General features: G+C 38.7%; 1 protein-coding gene across 4 annotated transcripts in view; it reads left to right on the top strand.

Moving 5' to 3' along the window:
* Nucleotides 1-26,519, top strand: part of RABGAP1 (RAB GTPase activating protein 1) — a 215,354-nt gene that overhangs the window by 33,302 nt on the left and 155,533 nt on the right. For all 4 annotated transcript variants that reach the window (XM_069073725.1, XM_069073726.1, XM_069073727.1 and 1 more), the window contains exon 3: nucleotides 24,554-24,782. In XM_069073725.1, the coding sequence (XP_068929826.1) occupies nucleotides 24,554-24,782 (229 nt within the window). The remainder of the gene's footprint in view (nucleotides 1-24,553; nucleotides 24,783-26,519) is intronic.

Below are 26,519 nucleotides of genomic sequence, written 5' to 3'. Positions count from 1 at the left end.
CCTGCAAGTAATCCAGCTTGCTTTCCTCCTATTCAGTCTTACCCGCTACTCTTTATCCACAGTACCTATCTACTATCCTAGGCTGGTGGATTAGCTCAGTGGCTTCTAAGCCTACAATGTCTACTTTGTTTTTCCTCTGTGACTTATTAGATTCTGATAATCTGATAATTTATGTATGTATCAATATTAATTGTGTGGCAGTTTTTCAGTATGAAGATAGATTTAGTTCTTTTTAATAATAATTTTCCCATTTTCTTTCTGCTTAATAACAAGGGGTATTCTAGTTCTCCCATATTTATGTTTTTTATCAGTGTATGTCAAGTATTCTAAGGTCATATTGATGAGGGATGGCTCCCAATAGGTTCAGCAGGAACTCTGATCTTTATCTTAAGACCAGAACCTTCGATTCAGTCTGGAAAGAAGTCAGTAGGTCTAAGCAGACTTGGAGTCCAAGTTGTAAAAGCTGATTATACACTTTACAGCGGGCAAGGATCCTTAGGGGACCTGCAAGCTTAAAAAAAGACACAGGCATAGTTTTTAAAGAGTTAAGGCTATTCATGAGATGTCAATGAGGCTGACCAGGGGAGAAGAGGGTGGGATTAGGGAGGAGTTAAGGTGGGGCTAAGGTGGAGCTGGTGTTTAAAGGGGCATACACGATTGCTGTGACTGCAGTCATAGTACCCATGATTCACTGGGAAAAAACCAGGGAGGGGTTGGGGGTGGGTCGGGCCTACCTAGACATGTGGTTTTAGGCTTGAAACATCACTAAGTCAGTGAGTGGTCAAGGGCTGATGGAGAAGTGCCCAGTCTGCCACCCATCAGTGTCATGCTTCACAGGATTGATGTCTGGGAACCAAGGTTAACTGGAGACGAAGTGGATAATAGGCAAAGGAGTTAACCCAGAGATAGGGTCCTGAAGGATTCATTGAGGCAGCCAAGGAGTCAACCTAGAGATAGGGTACCGAAGAATTCATGGGGGCAATGAGACACTGTGCAAAGGGGAGATAATAGTTGCCTAAGCTGGAATGTTTATAGATACTTTTGTGAAGGATTGATAGGTATAGCTTGTTAGTGTTTCAAGGCTGAGATAAACAATTCATGAGTTGTTTCTGGGCAGAGTTAATGCTTTGAAACTAGGCAGAGTGCAGGTAGGGGGAAGGGGCAGAGTTAATGTTCTGAGACTGGGGGGGTGTATCAGCAATGCCATATTCACAATGCCTATGGAGATTACAAATATGCTGATATAATTATCCATTACAAAATACGTCATGCTTGCCATATGGGGAAGTAAACTAGAAAATTTATTAAGATACCAAAAGACTGAGTCCCAAAACCAGAAAGTGAAAGCCATCAGAGTAGTTATGATATTGGCACAGGTAGATAAAGTAGAAAGCACCCACATTATCAAGCCTTTAAAACAGAACAGGCTACCTCCTCTCCCCACGCACAGCAACCACCCAGCGTCCTGGAAGCACGCTCCCAGCAGCTCCGGCCCCTGGCAGTCCTCAGCAGGAGTCCTTAGCAGAAAGTCCTTAGCAGTCCTAACTCAAAAAGGGCTTCGCGCTACCGCAGCAGTCGCCACCACCGCCAGCCACCACAGGAACGCTAGCTTGGCTTCCGCTTCCTCTTGCTCCTCCCCTTCCTGCTACGTCAGCAAGTCCAATGGGGCATGGAAGATCTTTAAATCCCATAACCCTTACATTCGGCCCCAAGATCTTTCATGTCCCTTACTTGGCAAAAATACAGTAGGAATAACTGGTGTCAACAAAATTTCACAACAATATAACAAGAATAGCACACAATAAATACAGAAAACCATATTTTAGGGTGGGGCTTGAGCACAAGCTCCCCATCATTCCCCCCACCCTGAACAAATGGGGCCCCAAAATCTTGTGGTAAGGGGTGAAGATCTCTTCTATGGCTACTTGCTGCTGAAATCGGATGTAGAGCTGTCCCTGTCCTAAGGGATCCCATTTGAGAGGTCAGTTCTTAATATGCTTGATGCCAGGTCCAAGGGTGACACATCACAGTTGCAGACAGGGGGTGACATCCAGCTTAAGCTATCAGGCATCTACAGATGGAGGGTACCAAGCCTGTGGAAACAAATCTAACAAACAAGGTGAATAAACAAAAAAATCAAGAAGAAGCAAAGAGACAATAACCAGACTATTGTAGCCTCACTCATGGTAGAATAAATGACTTAAGGGTACAATTTTGTAATCATCTTCTCCAGAATAAACAATAGTTACAGTGTTATCCCTCCCATATGCTATAATCTCTGCAGCCTTTGGAACATCATCTGGCTTCCGTTTTACCCATACTTTAGCTCAAAGCATAGTGCCTCTATTTGTTCCAGGATCCATGGCCATTTAGATTGAGATTGTAAGGCCATGGATCCTGGAGGGGTGGAATGTGATAGTAATGGCATTTAAAGATTCCCCTGTATTGGCTTGGTTTTTCAAATTGATTGTGTTAAAACCCAGAGCTTGTTAATCCCACCTGTGGGATGGACTTGTTGATGTGAAAAGAGAGTCCTGAACTGGGAGGAGCTGGTGACTTAGATTTGGAGAGACACTGGAGGCAGAGAGAGAGACTGAGAAGGATTGCTGAGGGCCACTTTGAATCGCCCTGGACTTTTGAGACCTGCCCCCTGAGCTGCCAAGGACTGAGGAGACATGGCTGTTTTGCTGGTACTTTGTCTGTCTGTTTTGATGTTGTTTTGCCAGATTTGTCCACTGGTGAAAGACAGTCCTGTTGTTGAAGAAGTCCTGGAACCTGGCTTTTGGTTAAGAAGCCCTGAGACTGTCCTGCAGACAGAGAGTGAATACTGTCCACTGGTGAAGGACAGTGCTGTTGTTGCAGGGGTCTGGAGACTGTCCTGCAGACAGAATGAATACTGTCCACTGGTGAAGGACAGTGCTGTTGTTGCAGGGGTCTGGGAACCTTTCTGTTGGTTCAGAAGCCCTGAAGAAGGATTTTCTGGTTGTATGTTTACAGAAATCCTGGGAGAGGGTTTTGCTAATGTTTTCAGGGGTTCTAGGACTGTTCTACAGACAGAGGATGAATTGATGAAGGGACTGGCAATGTATCTTGTGGTTTTGCTAAGCCTTGTCTCCCCAGGAACTAAGATTGCTGAGAACTTGCCTCATGTCAAGATGAAGAAAAGACCTCCATTTGGGTATTAAGTGCTGTGCTAAAACTTGATGTAACTCTGGGGTAGATTCAATTGTGATCCAGGGGTGGGGAACTTTTGACCTTTTTGTACTCTGTGATTGAACAAATGAAGGTATTTTACTTATGTTTGGAAACTAATCTCCATTTGAGAAGAGGGGCTTTGTGGTGGACTAAATGAAGGTATAGCCTGGGGGTAGAGTAGTATTTAGAACAGGGACTTTGTAATTGATTGAATGATTGGAAGGTCCTGGGGTGGAGTAATACTTGGAGATTATTGAATCACACTTAGTAAATGCTGTATTTTGAATGATGTCATGTTTTGATCTTCTCTGTTCTTGGTTTGTCACTGAATAAAATGGAGAGCACCTATGCTGGTATTTTGAACCTTGGGAAGTTGCCTTTCCTTGGCATTCCATTACGGGGGGGGGGGAGGTGTGATTTTACAGACTAGTTTTACAAATTGATATTACAAAGTTTTACAAATTGATGTTACAAATGTAGATCCCAAGCACCCCATCATTACTGATGTTACAAATTGAGTTTACAAATAGATTTTACAAACATAGATCCCAAGCACCCCATCAATATGAGCCTGTAAAACTGCGTTTTTTAGTCATGTAAATTCCTTAACCAGTTTTCTGACATGATCTTTCATTTTCCCTTAAATTATTTTGAAAGGCATTTGTATGGATAAAATTCAAGAAATATGACTTTGGCAGTTCCTCCTATATTCACAAACTATTGATCCTAGTAGAATTTGAAGACAATGAATACTACCAGTACTTTCCAATCAAATAAGTATTCATTAATCATATACTATGGGCCAGGCACTGTGTTAGGTCCTTGTATACAAGTATAAAAGTGAAAGTCCCTATATTTAATGAGCTTTCATTCTAATAATAAGGAGTACATATAAACATAAAAGTACATATAAAAATATATATAGTATAAATGTATAATTAATAGATGCAAATGTATGTGTAAATATATACACATACACACAAAATAGTTAAATACAAGGTAGTTTGGGAAGAATGAAACTTCTAGCATTTGAGGAGTCTGGAAAGGCTTTATGCAGAAGGTAATGCCAGAGTTGTATCTTAAAGAGAGGAATTCTGGGGTATAAATTGAAAGAGTGCATTACATTCCCATGGGATAGCCAGTGCAAAGGCACAGTGATGGGAGATGGAATGTTGTGAGTGAGGAGCAGAGAAAAGGCCAGTTTGGTTGGATTTCTAAGCATGGAAAAGAAGGTAATGCCCAGTGAAAGTGGAAAAGTAGATGTGAAGGGCTTTAAAAGCTAAACACAGGAATTTTATTTTAAAGGCAATAGGAAGGCACTGGAGTTGACTAAATGAGTGATACTGTATGGTCAGATATGTGTTTAATGAAAACGACTTTGGTAGGAATATGTAAGATGGCCTAGAGTGGGAAGAGACTTGAAACAGTGGAATCAGTTAGGAATATGTTGTAATATTAAAGGTGAGAGGTGATGGAGGCCTGAAGCTGAGATGGTAACAGTGTCATGGAGAAAAGAAGTTATATTTGAGAGAAGGTGTGAAGATAGAAAAATTCTTCTTTTATCCATAAATCTAACAGATAAACTATTCCAAACTCTCTTAATTGGCTTATGGTATCACCCTTTAAGTGGAAGTGATGTACCATTTTGACCTTATCTTGGTATACAGTGTGAGATATTAGTCTATACCTAGATTCTGTCATAGTTTTCCAGTTTTCCCAGCTGCTTTTGTCAAATAATGAGTTTTGTTTCAAAACTTGATCTTTGGGTTTATCATATAGTAGATTATTATGGTCGTTTACTATAATGTAATGTGTACATAATCTATTCCACTGATGCACCATTCTGTTTCTTTGCCAGTACCAGATTGTTTTGATAATTATTGCTTTATAATACAGTTTGAGATCTTGTATGGCTAGACTACCTTCTTTCACATTTTTTTATTGAGTCCCTTGATATCCTTGAGCTTTCACTCTTCCAGATGAATTTTGTTATTATTTTTTTCTAATTCTATAAAATAATTTCTTGATAGTTTAATTGGTATGGCACCAAATAAATAAGATTAATTTAAGTAGAATTGTCATTTTTATTATATTGGCTCATCCTATCCATGAGCAATTAATTTTTTCCAGTTGCTTAGATCTAATTTTATTTGGGTGAAAAATGTTTTCTTGTTTTGTTCATATAATTTCTAGGTTTGTCTTGGCAGGTAGACTCCCAAGTATTTCACATTCTCTACAGTTATTTTAAGTGGAATTTTTCTTTCTGTGTCCTATTGCTGGACTTTGTAGGTAATATATAGAAATGCTGATGATTTATGAGGGTTTATTTTGTATCCTGCAACTTTGCTATAGTTAATAATTTCAAGTAGTTTTTTAATTGATTCTCTAGGATTTTCTAAGTTCAACATCCTATCATCTTCAAGGAGTGTTAATTTTGTTTTGTCATTGCCTATTCGTTCTAATTCCTTTAATTTCTTTTTCTTCCCTTATTGTGTAGTTAACATTTCTAGTACAATATTGAATAATAGTGATGATAATGGGCATCCTTGCCTCACCCCATATTGTACTGGGAAGGCTTCTAGCTTATCCCCATTACAGATTAATGCTTGCTAATGGTTTTATATAAATATTGCTTATCATTTTAAGGTAAGATGCATTTATTCCTGTGCTCTTTAGTGTTTCTTTTTTTTTTTTTAAAGCAGTCGGGGTTAAGTAACTTGCTCAAGGTTACACAGCCAGTTATTTCTGGGTGTGGTGCTGAGTATCTGAGCCCAGATTTGATCCAGGTCATCCCGACACTGGAGCCGGTGCTCTTACTCACCAAGCCACCTGGCCGCCCCTAAGCAATTGGGGTTAAGTAACTTGCTCAAGGTTATACGGCCAGGTGTTTCTGGGTGGGTGCTAAGTGTCTGAGCCCAGGATTTGATCTCCAGGTCTTCTCAACCCTGGAGCCAGTGCTCTTACTCGCTGAGCCACCTGGCCGCCCCTTCTCTTTAGTGTTTCTAATAGGAATGGGTGCTCTATTTTATCAAAGGTTTTTTCTACATCTATTGAGATAATCATATGATTTCTGTTGGTTTTGTTATTGATACAGTCACTTATAGTGATATTGGGTCCTACTCCTGCATTCTTGATATAAATCACACCTGGTCATAGTGTATGATCCTTATGATGTATTGCTGTGATCTCTTTGCTAGTATTTTATTTAAAATGCTTGCATCAATATCCATTAAGGAAATCGGTCTAGAATTTTCTTTCTCTGTTTTGGCTCTTTTTGGTTTGGGTATTAGAAATTTGTGTCAAAAGAGGTATTTAAAAGAACTCCTTCTTCACCTATTTTTCCAAATAGTTTTTATAGTATTATGATTAATTGTTCTTTTTTTTTTTTTTAAGTAATCTTTTATTTATTTATTTTTAGTTTTCAACATTCATTTCCACAAGATTTTGAGTTCCAAATTTTTTCCCTGTCTTTCCCCTATCTCCCACCCCAAGATAGAGAGCCTACTGAATACCCATTCCCTCAGTCTGCTCTCTCTTATATCCTCCCCCATGCCACCCCCCAACTTTCTAGTAGGGCAAGATGGATTTCTACATCCCACTGCCTGTATATCTTATTTCCCAGCTGCATGTGAAAAACAATTTTTTTTAACATTTGTTTTTAAAACTTTGGTTTCCAGACTTTCCCTTCTTCCTTCCTCACCCACCCTCACTGGGAATACAAGCAATTCAATATAGGTTCTACATGTGTAGTTACACAAAACGTTTCCATAGGAGTTATATTGTGAGACTAACTATATTTCCCTCCATCCTGTCCTGCCCCCCACTTATTCTATTTTCTACTTTGACCCTGTCCCTTTTCAAAAGTGTTTGCTTCTAACCACCCTCTCCCCCAACCTGCTCTCCCTTCTATCATCCCCTCTTCCCCCCTACTTTCCTGTAGGGAAAGATACCCAATTGAGTGTGTATGTTATTCCCTCCTTAAGCCAAGTTCAATGAGAGTGAGGTTGACCCATTCTCTTTCAGCTTCCTGCTCTTCTCCCCCATTTTAACAGTTTTATCTTGCCTCTTCTGTATGAGATAATTTACCCTATTGTATCTCTTCCTTTCTCCTTCTGCCATTATATTCCTCTCTCATCTCTTAATTTTATTTTTTAGATACCGTGTTTCCCCGATAATAAGACCTATCCCGAAAATAAGCCCTCCCCTTACTGTGTAAGATTCCTCTAAAATAAGCCCTCCCCTGAAAATAAGCCCTATTGAGATTGCTACTGTAGTGAACATGATCCCCTGCGCTACACGCTACATTACGGTACCCTCTGTATGCACTGTCCCCCCCCGGGTGAAACGCACGCCGCTCTCCGAGCTGCATCCAATCAGAGCTGCAGTAGTGAGCGCATCATCCTGTTCTTCCCCAGTGATTTGCTTGCTGGCGCCATTGAGAGCAGTGCCGCGGAGGAGAGCTGAGGCAGGACAACATAAGTCCTCCCCTGAAAATGAGCCCTTTGGTGTTTTTCTTTCCAAAAAAATTAATAAGGCAGTGTCTTATTATCGGGGAAACACGGTGTCATCCCTTCCTATTCAACTGATCCTATATATATGCTCACATATGTATTTATACATGCATACCCCTGTCTACACATACATATATATGTATATATACATATATATTCCCTTCAACTATCCTCATACTGAGAAAAATTCTCACAAGTTACATTTATCGTTTTTCCATGTAGGAATGTAAATAGTTCAACTTTACTAAGTTCTTTATGATTTCTTTGTTCTGTTTACCTTCTCATGCTTCTCTTGCTTCTTGTATTTGAAAGTCAAATTTTCTTTTTCAGCCCTGGTTTTTTCATCAAGAATAATTCAAAGAACTCTATTTCATTGAATGACCATATTTTCCCCTGAAGCATTATACTCAGTTTTGCTGGGTAGGTGATTCTTGGTTTTAATCCTAACTCCTTTGACCTCCGGAATATCATATTCCAAGACCTTCAATCCCTTAGTGTAGAAGCTGCTAGATCTTGTGTTATCCTGATTGTGTTTCCACAATACTCAAATTGTTTCTTCCTGGCAGCTTGTAATATTTTCTCCTTGACCTGGGAACTCTGGAATTTGACTGTGATATTCCTAGGAGTTTTCTTTTGGGATCTTTTTCAAGAGATGATAGGTGAATTCTTTCCATTTCTGTTTTGGCCTCTGGCTCTAGAATATCATGGCAATTTTCCTTGAGAATTTCTTGAACACTGATGTCTAGGATTTTTTTGACCATGGCTTTCAGGTTGTCAAATAATTTTTAAATCATCTCTCCTGGATCTGTTTTCCAGGTCAGTGGTTTTTCCAGTGAGTATTTCATATAGCCTTCTATTTTTTCATTTGTTTGGATCTGTTTTATAGTATCTTGATTTCTCATAATGTCATTAACTTCCACTTGCTCTAATCTAATTTATTCAGTGAGTTTTTGAAACTCCTTTTCGAACATTTGGGCAATTTGACTTTTTAAGGCATTCTTCTCCTCATTGGCTTTTGGGCCTGTTTTGCCATTTAAGTTAGTATATTTTTTAAGGTGTTATTTTCTTCAGTATTTTTTTTCCATCTCCTTTAGCAGGCTATTAGCTCTCTTTTCATGATTTTCTTTCATCATTCTCATTTCTCTTCTCAGTTTTTCCTTCACTTCACTTACTTGATTTTCAAATCCTTCTTGAGCTCCTCTATGGCCTGTAACCAGTTCATATTTTTCTTGGAAGCTTTTGATGCAGGAGTTATGATTTTGTTGTCTTCCTCTGGTTCCATATTTTGATCCTTTTTTCCCCAAAAAACTTTGCCCACCATCCCCCATCTTCCTCTCCATTATAACAGCTCTTTCATGCTTCTTTTCTGTGCAGTAGTTTACCTCATTCAGTCTCCCTCCCACCCCTTTGTCCAGTGCAATTTTCTTTCTCAAGCCTTTATTTTGGGGGGGGGGGAGTATTATCCTATCAAAGTCACATTATATCCACTGTCTATATATATTATGTGTATTATATATATTATATAATATGTCTATATCCTCTGTCTATGTATACTCCTAACTGCTCTTATGGTAATAAAGTTATTAAGAGTTACAAGTATTATCTTCCCATATAGAAATGTAAACAGTTTAATAACCTTATTGAATTTCTTATTTTTGCTCTTTCTTTTTTTTTACCTTTCCATGTTTCCCTTGAATCTTGTATTTGGACGTAAAATTTTTTGTTCTGCTCTGGTCTTTTAATTAGAAATGCTTCAGAGTCCTCTACTTAAATGTCTATATTTTTTCCCTGAAAAAATATATTCAGTTTTGCTGGGTAGGTGATTTTTGGTTGTAATCCTAACTCCTTTTCCTTCTTGTATATCATATTCTAAGCCCTCTGGTTCTTGAATATGGAAGGTGCCAAATCCTATGTGATTCTGACTGAAGCTCTACAATATTTGATATTTATTTATTATTTATTTGTTTATTTTTCCTGCTCGCAGTACTTTCTCATTGATCTGTGAGGTCTAGAATTTGGTTATGATGTTCCTATTAATTTTAATTTGGGAATCTCTTTCAGGCAGTGATCAGTAGATTCTTTTAATTTCTATTTTGCCCTCTGGTTCTAATAAAGGGCAGTTGGTTTTTTTTTTTGATAATTTCTTGAAAGATGTTGCCCAGGCTTTTAAATTTTTTTATTTATTTTTTTTATTTTTTTATCATGGCTTTCAAGTAGTCTAATAATTCTTATATTATCTCTCCTGGATCTGTTTTCTAAGTGAGTTGTTTTTCCAATGAAAAATTTCACATTTTCTTTTTTTTTTTTTTTATTTTTTTTTTTTTTTTTATATTTTGTTTTCTTGTGGTTTTTTTATTTTCCCTTTTTTTTTTTTTTTTTTCTGTTGTTTTTCTTTTTTAAAATTTTTTTTTTTTTTTTTTTTTTTTTTTACTTTATTTTGTGTTTTCATATCTTGATGTCTCGTGGAGTCATTAGTTTCCACTTGTTCAGTTCTAATTTCTAAGGAATAACTTTCTTCAGTGAACTTTTGAACTTTCTTTTTCATTTGGCCAATTCTATTTTTTAGGGAGTTATTTTCTACAGTAAATTTTTGTATATTTGTTCCCATGCTGTTGATTCTTTTTTCATGATTCTCCTGTATTCTCATTTATTTTCCCAGTTTTTCTTTTACTTCTCTACTTTGCCTTCTAAAGTTCTTTTTAAATTCTTCAAGAATTCTTTTTGGGTCTGATACCAAATTACATTTTTCTTTGAGGCTTTACACATAGCCATTTTGATACTATTGTTCTTTTCTAAGTTTATGCCTTCATCCTGCCTATCACCATAGTAACTTTCTGTAGTCCAGCTCTTTTTTTGTTGTTGTTGTTTTTTTGCTTATTTTTTCTGCCTATTTTTGGTGAGTCGGTGTTTTTATGTAAGAGTTGGGCTCTGTTCCTGTGTTGTCCCATGCCTTTTGGGCTGGGGCTTTGGGCTTACTGTTGGCTTTCACTAGGCTTCAGGGCTTAGCAACTTGCTTTCTCTGGAGGGTAGGCTTCTTTTCTGGCTTGTACTGGGGTGCAGGGCCTCCTTTTTTGCCTCCCCATGGAGTGGGGTTTAGCTGCTGGCTCACTCCAGGGATGGGACCTTGCTGCTGGGAGGAATAATTGTGTTGCTGATCTGCCCAAAGGGTGGGGCCCTGCTGCTAGATTGCTATGGAAACAGGGTAGGCCCCAGGGGTAGGGTCTAGCTGTTGGCCAGCCTTAGGGTCAAGACCTTACTGGTGGTCTTGTACTGGGGGTAGGGTTGCAGGGGTGGGGTTTTGGTGAATTTTACTGACTGCTCACTTGCCTAGGGGGTTCCTGGCTTGTGTGAGTGGGGCTTCACAAGGCCCCAGGCTTGGAGCCTTGCTGCAGGCCCCCTGCTGTGAGGCTGGCTGCTCCTGCTGCCCTTGGACCTCACTTTCCTCCTCCCCCAATGAGACAGACTTTTATTGCTGGGCTCGTAAGCTTCTCCCTTGCTCCTAGATCAATTCTGTGGTGTTTTTTTCATTATTTGGAGGGGAATTTAGGAGGGCTTCAGAAGGTTCCTTCCCCACTCTGCCATCATGGCACCAGTATTTCCAAAGGGTTTTGAGAAGAGAATTGGTGAAAAGAGAACTCATGCCATATGACCTCATTTTTTAAAAGTGAAGTATAGAGGCAATTTCTCAGCCGAGAGTATGGGGAAAGGAAGTATGAGGGACTTCAGCGGAAAAGAGATGGTTTGCAGTATTTTCTGTGGGAATTAACTTGGAGGAATGAAAGTACTTCCTTACTGCAGTGAGCGCCCAAGTTAAGGTTGAATAACATGAATTTGTAATGTGCCCAGTGAACACAGTTGTGAAATTTTCTCCAACTTCATTCAATAGCTCAAAAGTAAGCAAGGAAGATACAGCTGATGAGAGTAAGGCAGGGTTAGATGTTTGTTAAGAAAAAAAAACAGCAATAGGACAACAGTCAAGGGGTTTGAGAACACAACATAGTGTAGAGTTGAAATGGCTAAAGTCTCTTGTTGGAGTTGAAAGAACAGTGAAGTCAGAGAAAGGGTAATATCTGAGAAGGTACTGAGATTGAAGCAGCAAGGGGAGATGAAATGATGGCAGTGATGATGAGATAGGAAAATGTCAGGAGTTTCTAATTTGGGAAGTGGAATACTTTTGTGCATAATGACACTTTGAAGGATGTTCTGAGGTCTCTTCTGACCCAGATATTGAATTTCACACAATGTATTTATTCCAGATCTAATGTGTGAACATATCTATATGCAACTAGTGGATTGGAATACATTATCAAAAGTAAGGAGGTTGAGGAAATGGAGATTATGGAGTTTGAGGGACCATCTACATAAGTATTAACATCCCAGTAGAAGAGTAAGAAGGAAGAAAAGAATATGGTTAGCTAGCTAACTTATTTAAAGAGGGACCTAGGGGCTGATGTACTACAGCTAACATTATTTTAATTGGGTGGAAAATTTTATTCTTTATGAACTTCAACAAAGTCAAGGTTATTGAGTAAGGCAGCAAAAGGAGAGTCTGGAAATGATAATGGGGAGAAAAGAATATTCAAGCTCTCCTTCCATGACCAATGCTGAAAGGGAAATGAGAGAAGGTATAGCTGGTGGAGGAGAGGATACACAGGAATGCAGTGTCGTCAGAGAAGAATCAGGTCCCTGTCAACAGTACCTCAGATGCGATCTTTTTGTCCTCATTGCATACCAATGACTTAAGGAAATGGGTCAGTATTTATCTTCATTTTATAGTTGAAATACAACTCAGAAACAAAGAAATGTAGTGATTTAAACAAAACCACCTAACAGTGAATTAATAGAATTGGAAATAATACTTTCCACTGACTGACTCCAGTCTTCAAAATTGGTTATATGGACTTTATTTGTACAGAGTATTTAAAAAGTGTTTGCTTCATGACTATGCCATATTTATTTATGTTTTTCTTGATGACTCAGCTTTAAATTTAGTTTTGCAGCTAAAGAAGTTACTCAATTCGAACCTTTTCCTGTTGTGTTATTAATGTGGTCTGATTTGGGAAATAAGAACTGAGGCATTTTGAGAAACTAGTTTTCTTTATTTGCTTTAAGTATACAGTGTAGAATCCAGGTATCCAACATGTGATATACGTGACCCTTGGGCTACAGCCTACATAAGACTTTTAGAGCTCCCTTCTCTATTTCCCTCACACCAAAAAAATTTAATCAGCCAACACACATGAATTAGTAGAATCTGACCTCTTAAAATTTTTGTCTTTATGACTAAACTCAAGGCAATTTTTAAGTTTGTTTTAACTACATGAAAGTAAATTCTCTTAAATGAAATTGCTGAAATTAAAGCTGAGAGCCACCATTAATGACATTAACTTGGAGCTAGAATTGAGATGTGCCCTGACAGAATACAGTCCCCAGAATAATTTAACACAGTGGTGTCAGAGGCAAATAGGGGATCACTAAATCAGATATAAGGATCCCTGTAGTCCGCCTATTGACTTGGAAAACCACATATTAATATTATTTGCATTTTATTGTATTTTATCAAATATTTTCTAATTAAATTTTAATTTGATTCAGACTATACTAGGAAGTATTGTGGTCACATGCCACAACAAAATCTTCCTGGTGGTACCTCTGATTTAACATATTCAAATTAGATTTCTATCATAAGTCATAGGATTTAGAACTGAGAGAGACTTTAGAAAGATCTAGTCTAATCCATTTATGTTACAAATGAAGTCCAGGGAAACTGAGACCCAGAGAGGCAAGTGACTTGTTATACATTTATTAAGTCAGTGATCTAGGAAACAAACTCAGATCTCTGACCTAAATCCTTTGTACTCTCTTCCCTACAGCGTAGTGCCTCACTTGCTTATAGATGATCAGCACTAGCCTTATCAGTGTGCACTTTTATATTTTTTAAAAAAAAGTCATGTGGCTGCTTTTCTCATATTATTAAAATACATACAATGGGAAAGTCAATAATGTTTTCAATAAGTTCATGGTACACACTAATGAAAAAATATCTACATTCTTTAGAAATTAATGGAGACAGAAATTAGCGTCATTGCTCATAAAAAATGATGAGACTACCCAAATTCACTTAGAACTTTTAGTGCTATTCCAGTTGAATTACCTAGAGTGTGCTTTATAGAACCAGATAATAACAAAATTCATTTGGAAGAGCAAAAGGTCTAGAATCTGTTAGACTTCAAACTGTATTACAAAGTAGTAGTCATCAAAATTAGTTGGTACTGGTTTAAAAAAAAAACAAAAAAATGTTTCAGTTTGAAATCATGTAAGAAAAGTAACTAAGTTTACAAATACCCTTTGATTTAGTGAGTACTGTTGGACAATATTCTGAAGAATCCAAAGACAGAAATAAATATTGAACATATGCATAGCATTCATAGTAGTGTTCTTTGTGGTAGGCAAAGAACTAGGAATAAGAGTGTGGGGACTTCGGGAAATGGCTGAACAAACTATATGGATAATAGATTTCTGTTGTATAGTAAAAAATGACAAATGAGAAATTCAGAAAAATGGGAGAATATTTGTATGAATTGGACATAGTGTGAAATAAGCAGTGCCTGAAGAACAACAGACACATTGGCTAACAACAAAAATTTAAAGATCTCTAGAAGAAAACCAAAACAGTAATTGAAAAAAAGCCAATGATAGTGACAGAGATCCTCCCTCCTTAGAGCAGAGATTCAGAGAGCTAGTAGGGGAGAAAAACTATATATATATATGATCATAGTATCATAGATTAAGAGCTGGGGGGAAAAACATTAAAGACCACTGAGTCAGAGCTCATTTTACAGAAAATGAAACAGTCATAGAGTGGTTAGGTGACTTTCTCATGGTGATGTAGTAAAAAATAATTTATTAAGTGCCTACTGTGTGCCAGGCACACTGCTAAGTGCTGGGAATACAAAGAAAGACAAAAAAAAATTCCTGCTCTTAGTGAGCTTTCAGTCTAATGGGGCAGGTGACATGTTATGTAAAAACAGTATAAACAAGATAAATTAGAGATAATCACAGAAGGAAATTTGGAAAGGTTTCTTACAAAAAGATTTTAGCTGAGACTTGAAGGAAGTCAGGACACAGATGAGGAGGAAGAGAATTTCAGGCATGGGGAACAGCCAGTGAAAATTCAATGACCTCATGCAGAGGGGGAGAATAGGTACCAACTGACAGATTTATCTATCACTACCTAGTTCTGGGTCATAGATCTAGGATGGACTGAAGAGGGGACCTGCTTCAAGGAATGACATTCTGAAGTAAGAAACATTGCCAGAACTCAAGTTGTGTACTGAGAGAGGAGCAAGTTCAGAAGCAAGCAGCAGGTAGGTAACTTATGTGTCAGGATCACAACAGGGTCTCAGTTCCAACTTACAGCTTAGTCTGAAATCTACAACTCATAACCAGGACAGTAATCCCAGACCAAAGGGAATCCTACAATTCTGTCACTCTGAATCAGCAGAACATTCCAGCTGGCTGATAGTGGCTGAGTCCTGCACTGAGTCCATTAAAATTCCTGACATGCAAGACCACCAACCTATTGCTCAGACCTAAACCCAGATCAGGATGTTGCGAAGCTCAGGCCAGGGGAACAGCAGTAAAACTTTGCACTGAATCAGTCCATTTGGGGAACACTAAGCTTGCAGGTCCCTACCCTGTGCTGTCTCTGAGATCCTGAAATAACACAATAATGAATACCCCTAAAAAGGAGCGGTAGGACCAGCTTAAGACATTCCCTCCAGATGTATATAGAGGTTGGCCCCAATATTAAGTCCAAAGTTACAAAGTAGGCCGTTTTGTACAAACAAAACAAGGGAAATCTATTATGGTGACAGGAATGCACAAAACACAAACCCAGAAGAAGAGAATGGTTCCAATATATCTACAAGAAAATCCTCACAGAAAAAGATAGCTTGGGCACAAATTCAGCTAGAATTCCTAGAAAACATGAGGTAAGAGGGTTTGGCATTTGTTTGGGGTTGTTTTTTTTTTTTTTTACCAGAGTTAAAAATGTTTTATAGATGAAATGAAAGCACTTAAGGAAAAAATTGGAAAAGAGATTAAAAACTATAGAAAAAAGAATTGGAAAAAGAAATTATAAAAACTATGGAAAAAAGAATTGGAAAAAGAAATTATCAGCTTGGAGCAGGAGGTACAAAACCTTGTCCAAACAACAAACTTTCTGAAAATCAGAGTGGACTAAACAGAAGCCAGTAACATTTACAATAGGAATATTAAAACAAAATTAAAAGACTGAATTTTTTTTTTGGAGGGGGGAAGGCAGGGAAATTGAGGTTAAGTGGCTTGTCCAAGGTCACATGGCTAATAAGTGTTAAGTGTCTGAGGCTGGATTTGAACTCAGGTCCTCCTGACTTCAGGGCCAGTGCTCTATTGCGCTACCTAACTGCCCCTGAAATTTTTGTTTGTTTGTTTAATGTAAGGTATCTGTCTCAGCAAAAACAACCGACCTGGACAATGGAAAAAGGAGATAAAATTTCAGGATCATTGGACCACCTAAAAGTCCTGACCAAAAAAAAGAGCCTAGACTTCATTTCAAGAAATTTGGGGTGGGGGTGTGTGTGGGGGGGGAGCTGCCCACATAACTTGGAACCAGAGGGCAAAGGGGAACTAGAATCCACCACCAGTCACCTTTTGAAAGAAACGCCAAAGTGAAAACTCCAAGTAACATCATAGCCAACATCCAGTTTCCAGGTTTAAGCAAAAGTGCTGCAAGCAGCCAAAATGAACATCAAGTACTGAAGAACCACAGTCAGGATCTTACACAATTTAGCATCCATAACTATAAAGAAGTGGAGAGCTTGGAAAACTCTCACAGTCAGGGTCTACAAGTAAAAGTCTGTGCAAACAATGAGGAAAGGTTGTAGGAGGATGGATAACACTTGAACCTTACTCATCTGCACTGTCCAAAGGAAGAAAAAAATGTACACATACATACACACAATTTTGTGCAGAAATACTCCATTTCATTCAGCAGGAATAGGAAGGAAAGGAGAAAAGGGGGAAACAAAGGAAGCATAGATTAAGAGAAGGAATGTTCAGAAATATTTATAGCAACTACTTTTGATGGCAAATAATTTGAATCTGAGAGGCAGCCATCACCTGAGGAATGTTTAAACAAGTTATAGTATATAAATGTGATGGAATACTACTGTACTATTAAAAAATGATGAAAGGAATGATCTTTGAGAAACTTGGGATGACTTAAGGAAGTGAGAAGTAGAACACTGTATACATTAACAACAAAAAAAATCAGACAACCTTGAATGACTTAGGATCTTTGACCAGCCACAATTCTAAAGGACTACTGATGAAATGTGCTACCATCCTCCTGATTTAGAGGTGAAAGAATGCAAAATGAGACATGTGTGTATATATACACACACTTATTCTCATTTTGAACTTTCACTTCTATGAATACACACTTGTATATACCAAAAAAAAGTGTATGTATATAAATGTATGTATGATGGAAATCTGTTTCACCTGAAAATCTATTTTATATGTCACAGGGTTTTTGTTTTCTTCCTCTGGCCTTTATTTGGAGGGGAAGAGTTTAGGAAGAGGGAGAGGCAGATTCTTGCTGATTAAGAAAAATTAAATTTTTTAAGGGTAAGAAAGGACTAGGAAACAAATTGGGTATGGAAGGTGAGAAATAATGAGAATGATACCTAGATTTTGAGGGTGGGTGACTAGGAGGATGGAGTGCCTTAGATAGTGATAAGAAAAGTAGAAAAAGGGGAGAGAGTTTAGATGATGAATTCATTTTTGGATGTGTTGAGTGTGAGGTGTCTGTGGGATGTTGTAAGGGTTATGGGATTTAAAGATCTTCCATGCCCCATTGGACGTGCTGACGTAGCAGGAAGGGGCGGAGCAAGCGAAAGCCAAGCTAGCGTTCCTGCGGTGGCTGGCGGTGGTGGCTACGGCGGCGGCAGCAGCAGAGGCAGCGGCAGCGCGAAGCCCTTTTTGAGTTAGGACTGCTAAGGACTTTCTGCTAAGGACTCCTGCTGAGGACTGCCAGGGGCCAGAGCTGCTGGGAGCGCGCTTCCAGGACGCTGGGTGGTTGCTGTGCGTGGGGAGAGGAGGACCTTTGCCTGAGGTAGCCTGTTCTGTTTTAAAGGCTTGAAAATGTGTGTGCTTTCTACTTTATCTACCTGTGCCAATATCATAACTACTCTGATGGCTTTCACTTTCTGGTTTTGGGACTCAGTCTTTTGGTATCTTAATAAATTTTCCAGCTTATTCCCTCATATGACAAGCATGACATATTTTGTGATGGATAATTATATCAGCATATCTGTAATCTCCATAGGCATTGTGAATATGGCATTGCTGATGAATTTGGTGACCAGGATGGGATCACAAAATGTCAGGCCTCTATTTGGAAGCAGTGGGGCTTTAGAGGGAGAAATGGCTATTCCAGGTTGGGAGGATTTGCCTTATTCCTCTCTAGCCAGAGAATGGGCTAAAAGCACAGGGCCCTGTGAAAACTGGGAACCAAGGCTAAAAGAGGGAGAACCTGGAGATTTGGAAAGATGTTTGAAAGCAATACCCATAGAACCAGGCAAAGAACTGGCAGGAGTGTGCAGGAGAGGCTGGGTGCTGCTAACAAGTTATCGCCTTATGTGTAAAAGTAAGGATAAGCTGCTGAAGGAAAGAGCTAGGATGGCTAGGGAGTCAGCTGGTTTGCCTGAGGATTCTTCTGTGTCACAGCACTCAGAAGACCAAACTGGAGGGACTCATGTGGTCCAGGAGCAAGCTACTGTTCATGTAGCTAAAAGGAAGCAAAAAACTAGCAGAAGGAATGTACATGCAGCTTTTGTACAGGCCGGGCAGAGTTGCCCTGACAGCTTCCAGGAGACTGTGTGTGAGGAGAATGGAGCAAGGTTAGATGAGGAGTCTTCTAATGTAGAAGCTCTCCCCATACGAAGAAGAAGACCGGAGAACCACCGAGGCAAAACAGAGTCCAGGGAGATAATTGAGGATTTCACTCAACAGGAGATCACTGATATATTGAGTAGATTTACCCAAAGAATGGGGGAGTTTTTAGTGTCTTGGATAGTAAGAATCACTGATGAAGGCGCCGGAGGAATAATACTGGACAATGAGGACTGTTTAAAATTCATAAGTATCAGTCAGAATCCTTTTGTACACCAGGCTTTTAGGGATCACCATATGCAAGGAGGAAATAACAAAACTAATCTTCTAGCTTTAGCTGCAGAAGGATGCAAAAAGCAATATCTGACTGAATCTATGTGGCCTAGGGGAGACAGACCCTGGTACTCACTTAGAGACTGTATGAGAAAGCTAAAGGAGGAGGTAATGAAAACTGCTATCCTGATTGGAGATGCAAATGCATATTATGATACCCCCCTAGGAGTTCCTCATAGAAATATCATAGTGAAGACATCTCCTCCTGCATATAAGCACCTAATTCTGACTCTTTTAATTGGAGAAATAGGGCACCCTCTTTCAGGGGTGCTGGATAAGATTTCACAATTAAGCGATTTAGGGGAATGGGAAAAAGACAAATTGCCTCGAGAGAGAAGAGTAAACAGCCAGAGGATTCAGAGACAAAATAGACCCACAAGAAGGGAACTGTTTACTGCTCTATTAAGAGCTGGGGTGGACTTTAGAAGAATAGATGGTATTCCAACTGAAGAGCTGCATGAGCTGTACCAAGAAAAGGTACTTAGCATTAGAATGAACAGGGAAGCAGGAACCACCCCCGCAGGTATTTCTGAATCTGAATCTTTGTATCCAAGTTTGCCCCACCTTCAGGGGGAATAGGAGATAGGCCAAGCCCCAGCCCAGATAAAAGAAATATGCAGAAGAGATTGCAGACCCCATATTGGTTTAACAATATATTGGAAGAATGGATCAACTACTGTGACTAGGGCACTGATTGATACTGGGGCTGAGGCCACACTTACCTATGGAAACCCTGATAAGTTTAAACATGGAACTCCTATTACCATCACAGGTCTAGGAGGCGCTGAAATATCAGCCAGACAGGTTAAAATAACAATGAAAATTGGGCAGTTACCTAAGAAGGAATATACTGTGGTTGTTGTACCCATTCCTGAATACATCATTGGAATAGATGTATTGAGAGGCATGACTCTGAATTTAACTGAAGGAAGATACCAATTTGCTGTGAGGAAGATAGGAATTAATACAGTTTTAGTGGGAAAATTAAAAATGTACCCAATCACTTTACCTGAACCTTCTGAAGTAATTACTTTAAAACAGTATCGTGTGCCAGGTGGGCAAGATGAAATTGCCACTACTATAAAGGAATATGTTGAAGCAGGAGTGTTAGTCCCTACAACCACAAGATGGAATAATCCTGTCTGGCCAGTAAGAAAATCAGATGGGACATGGAGAATGACTGTGGATTATAGACAGTTGAATAAGGTGACTCCTTCTTTGTATGCTGCTGTTCCAGATACCATCACCTTAATAGAAAGCACCCACATTTCAAGATGTCCAGTAGGCAGTTGGAGATGTGAGACTGGAGGTTTAGAGAATTTTGCACTGGCTAAGTTCCCAGAGTGGGTGATACTGCCCCCTGGGGGATGCTGGAACAACCCAGGGGGCAGTAGTAGCCTTGGAAGCAATAGGGAACAATCCAGTATACCATACTAAGTGAACTCTAAGATTCCTTTTTCTAACACTCCATGATTTTTTTGTACCTTGATGTCAACTTAATTTTCTTTTCATAGTGAAACCTGACCCTTAATTTGACTTTTTTAAAGCTTTTTTTCAGTATTCAAACTGTTAGTACTATTTTTTATCTTGTTTTGTTTAATAAATAGCCTCTCAGAATTTGTTAAAACATCTTTCTATTTTGGGACTTGAAGTTTCAGGACAGTTTCTGAACTGCTTTTTCTACTTTAGTTAAAGATATCTCTTTTTCATAATGCAATATAATAAGTCATAGGGATAGGAACTGGATCTATGATTTCATTGGTGTAGGGTTTTCCTGTGAGGAACTTCCTCAACCACTACAAGTCAGCACTTTCTCTGCAGTATATAATCTTAAGAGAGTTGCCCAGAGCAAAGAGGTTAAGTGACTTGTCTAGGATCACACAGTGTCAGCGGCAGGACTTGAATCCATATCTTCTTGGTTCTAGTTCTTTACCTACAACATCATGGTGTTTGTCATGTAAGAGACAAAATATATCTGAATTGGATCCTCAGTTACTTTTTTTTTAATTTTTAAAAATAAATTTATTTAATTTTTAGTTTTCAACATTCATTTTCACAAGATTTTCTGTTACAAATTTTCTCCTCATCTCTCCCCTACTCTCCACCCAAGATAGCAAGCATACTGAATACCCCTTCCCCCAATCTGTTCTCTCTTATGTCCCTTACTTTCTTGTAGGGCAAGATGGATTTCTGTACCCCATTGCCTATATATCTTATTTCCCGGTTGCATGTAAAGAATAATTTTTAACATTTGTTTTTAAAACTTTGATTTCCAGATTCTTTCCCCTCTTCCCTCCTCACTTGTCCCCACTGGGAAGACAAGCAAGTCAGTATAGTTGTACATGTGTAGTTATGAAAAACATTGTGAAAGACTAACTATATTTCCTTCCATCCTGTCCTGTCCCGCATTTATTCTGCTTTCTCCTTTGACCCTGTCCCTTTTCAAAAGTGTTTGCTACTGACTACCCTCTCCCCCAATATGCCCTCCCTTCTATCATCCCCCCCTCTTATTCCCTTCCCCCCTACTTTCCTGTAGGGTAAAATACCCAATTGAGTGTGTATGTTATTCCCTCCTTAAGCCAAACAATGAGGGTAAGGTTGACTCACCTTTCTGCTCTTCCCCTCCATTGTAACAGTTTTCTCTTGCCTCTTTTATGTGAGCCTTCTTGGCTCTGACCTCCCTCAGTTACTTTTTTAAAAAATCATTATTGATATCTTTTATTTGTAGATCACTTATTTTCATTTCCCTGTATAGCCTCTATACCTCCCACAGTGCCAGGACTGATAATAAAGAAAAAAAAGAGAGGAGAAAAAAAGAAATGAACAATTTGGCAAAACTAACCAACAATACATTGAAAAAAACCTGACATTATCTGTTATTCTACACCAGAAGTTCCCTCCTCTGTACAAAGAGATGCTTGTTTCTCATGTCTCATTTTTGTATATAAGCTTGGTTGTTATCATTTCATAGTGTTCAGTTCAATTGTTTTCTCTTTATTAACTGTGCTTATTGTTTTCCCAGTTCTGCTTACTTTTATATCTGTTCATATGTCTTCCCTTGCTTCTCTGTATTTATCATATTCAAGGTTTTTACATAGCAGTAATATTCCATTGCAGTTATATACTATAATGAAATGCCAAGGAAAGGCAACTTCCCAAGGTTCAAAATACCAGCATAGGTGCTCTCCATTTTATTCAGTGACAAACCAAGAACAGAAAAGATCAAAACATGACATCATTCCAAATACAGCATTTACTAAATGTGATTAAATACTCTCCAAGGACTACCCCACCCCAGGACCTTCCAATCATTCAATCAATTACAAAGTCTCTATTCTAAATACTTCTCCACCCCTAGGCTATACCTTAATTAAGTCCACCACAAAGCCCCTCTTCTCAAATGGAGATTAGTTTCCAAACATAAGGTCAAAAGTTCCCCACCCTTGAATCACAATTGAATCTACCCCAGAGTTACATCAAGTTTAAACACAGCACTTAATACGCAAATGGAGGTCTTTTCTTCATCTTGACATGAGGCAAGTTCTCAGCAATCTTAGTTCCTGGGGAGACAAGGCTTAGCAAGGCCATAAGATACATTGCCAATCCCTTCATGAATTTATCCTCTGTCTGTAGAACAGTCCTAGAACCCCTGAACACATTAGCAAAGCCCTCTCCCAGGATTTCTGTAAACATACAACAAGAAAATCCTTCTTCAGGGCTTCTGAACCAACAGAAAGGCTCCCAGACCCCTGCAACAACAGCACTGTCCTTCACCAGTGGACAGTATTCATTCTGTCTGCAGGACAGTCTCCAGACTCCTGCAACAACAGCACTGTCCTTCACCAGTGGACAGTATTCACTCTCTGTCTGCAGGACAGTCTCAGGGCTTCTTAACCAAATGCCAGGTTCCAGGACTTCTTCAACAGGACAGTCTTTCACCAGTGGACAAATCTGGCAAAATAACATCAAAACAGACAGACAAAGTACCAGCAAAACAGCCATGTCTCCTCAGTCCTTGGCAGCTCAGGGGGCAGGTCTCAAAAGTCCAGGGCAATTCAAAGCGGCCACCAGCAATTCTCTTAGTCTCTCTCTCTCCACGAGGTGCTGCTTCCAAAAAGATCTTCTGCCTCTCTCTTGTCTCTCCAACAATGTACGTCACCAGCACCTCCCAGTTCAGGACTTTCTTTTCACATCAACAAGTCCATCCCACAGGTGGGATTAACAAGCTCTGGGTTTTAACACAATCAATTTGAAAACCAAGCCAATACAGGGGAATCTTTAATTGCCATTACTATCACATATACCAAAACTTGTTTAGTTATTCCTCAGTCAAAAGGCATCTACTTTCCATTTTGCTACTACAAAAAGTACTGGTATAATAGATCTTTCTTTTTATCATTGGCCTCATTGGGAAATATGTGTGTATACATACACATACATACATATGTGTTTTCCATATGTAATGGTTGAACCAGTTCACATCAGTACCACCAGTAAATCAGTGTGCTTGTCTTTATACAACCTCTCCAACACTGATTGTTTCCCTCTTTTGTCATCTTTTCCACAATTATATGGCATTGCATTAATCTTTTGACCACTTATAGTCTGAATGTGTCAAAACTATAGGCACCTGCTCATATAGCAGTAGGTTTCCTCAAAAATACCTAATAACCTTTACTTGAGACAGATGTGATAAAATATACAGTGATCTAATGAAATGCTTTTTTAATTGATCATAAACTTTTGATAGTTACTAATTTTTCAGAATGTAAGAGGGCACTGATAGTATTACATTGTAGGCTTTTTGTCCTTTGGGGCATATAAAAATATGAAAATGCCAGTAGCCACTAGTTGAGTAAACTGTAGGAAGCTTCAACCAGACAACTTTGGTAGGCTGTCACATATTCATTCATATCTTCAAAACCCCAAGAATGCACGATTTAATTGGTGTAGTTACCTTTCCCTCAGCTCCTCTTTGCCTCGTTAGACTGCATTACATAGTTGCTATGGCTAGAAATATTCTATGCTTGTTATACAGATGGTAATACATATAGAAGAGTCCTCAAATGACTCTTTGCTGAGTTTGTTTTCAGAGCCTTTCCAGATTAGCATAGGATCTACCAGAGCCTGTGTGCCTCTGGTGAAGGCTGGAGATGAGTATTGCTATAGACTCTCTGTAATTAATTCCAGGATCAACATAGTTAAGTAAGAAGTGACTCGAAAAATTGGCCAACAGGTCATCATTCTCCTCCTCCCATATTTTTTGGCGGGGAGAGGGGAGCTTGGGGGAACAATAACAGATGAAACAGACATGAGAAGTTACAGTCTATTTCTATAAAGGGAGTTCAAATGAAATCACAAATTTTCAAGCATTGAAGGGGAATTATGTGAATTGAGGAGGTAGCTGCAGCTCTACTTACTGTCAGTCTTGATTTGTTCTATTTTTTTAAACAAGCAGTGGAAGATATCTTTGTATTATAAGAAAGGCTGATGATTTATTTGAAGCATAGACTCAATTTTAATCATTGCTGGTCTTTCTTTTGTCATTGCTGATTGCATGTGTTCGTGACCTTTAGATTGTGGGGAATGGAAGTGAACAACAGCTGCAGAAAGAGCTAGAAGATGTATTGATGGACCCACCGATGGAAGATGGTGACAAGGAACATATGGAAAGAACACAGATTGACGGAGAAGGAGATGGGCCCCTTGCAAATGAACTCTCCACTTCATCTACTATTAACCCAGTGTCATTAGCAGGACTCCAGAAACCAGAGATGAGCCTGCCAGTGAAACCTGGACAAGGAGGTTCGGAATGATCCATTGCCTGAGATTCTGTTATCTGAAGGAGATAAGTTATCTAAGTTAACTAAGTTAGCTAGTCCAACCTTTGGGGAAAGGCAAGGTAGTTGGGGTTAAGTGACTTGCCCAAGGTCACACAGCTAGTAAGTGTTAAGTATCTGAGGCCGGATTTGAACTCAGGTCTTCCTTACTTCAGGGCCAGTGCTCTATTTACTGTGCCACCTAGCCACCCCTGTAAAAGGATTTCTAAGTGAGAGAATGACATCATCTGTCCTGTGGTTTAGACAATTATTTTGGCAACTTTGTGAAACAGTAGTTACCTGATCTCTTCTAGTATCACTTATATTTTCCTCTATCTACTTCAGTAATTCAATAGATCCATGATATTATCTGTGTGGGCATTGATTGCTTCTAACAATACAAATTTTTAAACCCCCTCCCTAACTTAGAAGATAGTTTCAGGAGTTTCTATAACTAAAATAAATTCATTACCAGGTGTTTAGCTTTCCTAGGACATAAGTGTTCGAGAGCAGGAGGAATATAAGAAGAAAGTTGAAGTACTGGAGAGAGAAGATTTGGCTGAGTGAATAGCAAGTAGGAATTTCCTTCCTTTGTGTCCACCTTTATAGAAAGAAGGAGAAGAGAATGAAAGGACTGGGCAGAGAATAAGTAAGAACAGGAAGGAAAATGCTATTTCCTAACAGGAGAAAAGGTAGAGAAGCTTAAATCCAAGTTTAATTCCATTCAACAAATATTTAACTAGTGTATGCTATATGCAATATTCCCCTAGTGTCACATCTACTCCACAAGCACTGTTTTTTGTTTTATTTTTTTATCCTCATCGCTAAACACAGTGCTTTCCTTGCATATTTTAGATGTTTAATAAATGCTTGTTGAATTGAGTTTAGTTCTTGAAGGCTTATTCAAATTAAATCTCTACAGAGCCTTCCCTCATCTCAATCAGTATTTGTTTTCCCCATTAGACCTAAAGAAACTCTTAGTTTTATATCTGTGTTAGTGTCTTACAACCAAGCACCATGCTTTTCACATAGGCAGTTAAAAACTATTTTTCTTTGAAAAGGGCTATGAAAGATATGAAGATGATTAAAACATAGTTGCTGTCCTGACTAGTAGGGAAATCAAAGAGGAACCATCAGTGGGTGAGGGAAGGTAGTTCATGATAGAGGTGAGGGGTAAGAAAAGTAACTTTTGTTGTGACATAGTTGAAGGAAGATAGAATAGTGATAAAAAGATTCTGTGCTAGTCCTGGTTTAAGGTGACCAGGGCCTAGACAAAAAATTTAACTATGGAAGTCTTTTAGGTGGGAAAGGAATATGAAAAGCTTCCTGCAAGAAGGAAAGCACATTTTACAGTTCATAGGAGACAGAAGTTTCGTGTATTCATATCTGCTATCGTAGTTTTCAGTTTTTGAAGATGGAAAGTTATCCATTCAACAAAATTTTGGTTTGTACTATATCCAGTCCGCAATCATTTTATAATATCTACTATATACCAGACACTGGCCGATATCGAGAAAAAAATGAAATAATTTGTGCCCTCAAATGGCTTAAATTTTATCAGGAAATATGTGTGTATATGCAAAATAAATACATAAATAAAAAGTAATTTGATAGAGGAGGGGGAGCAGTTGTACGTTGAAGAACAAAGAAATATTTCATATGGAAGATGGTACTTGAACTGAACTTTGAAAGAATAGAGTCCATAGATTCCATGGAATCTCTG

This window comes from Petaurus breviceps, unplaced genomic scaffold (assembly GCF_028583685.1).
Source record: "Petaurus breviceps papuanus isolate PSGF00001 unplaced genomic scaffold, PetGlider_PUasm1.0 90879, whole genome shotgun sequence".
Classification (NCBI taxonomy): Eukaryota; Metazoa; Chordata; class Mammalia; order Diprotodontia; family Petauridae; genus Petaurus; species Petaurus breviceps.
The sequence above is the reverse complement of the archived record's forward strand: the minus strand, read 5'-3'. Positions and strand labels throughout refer to the sequence as shown.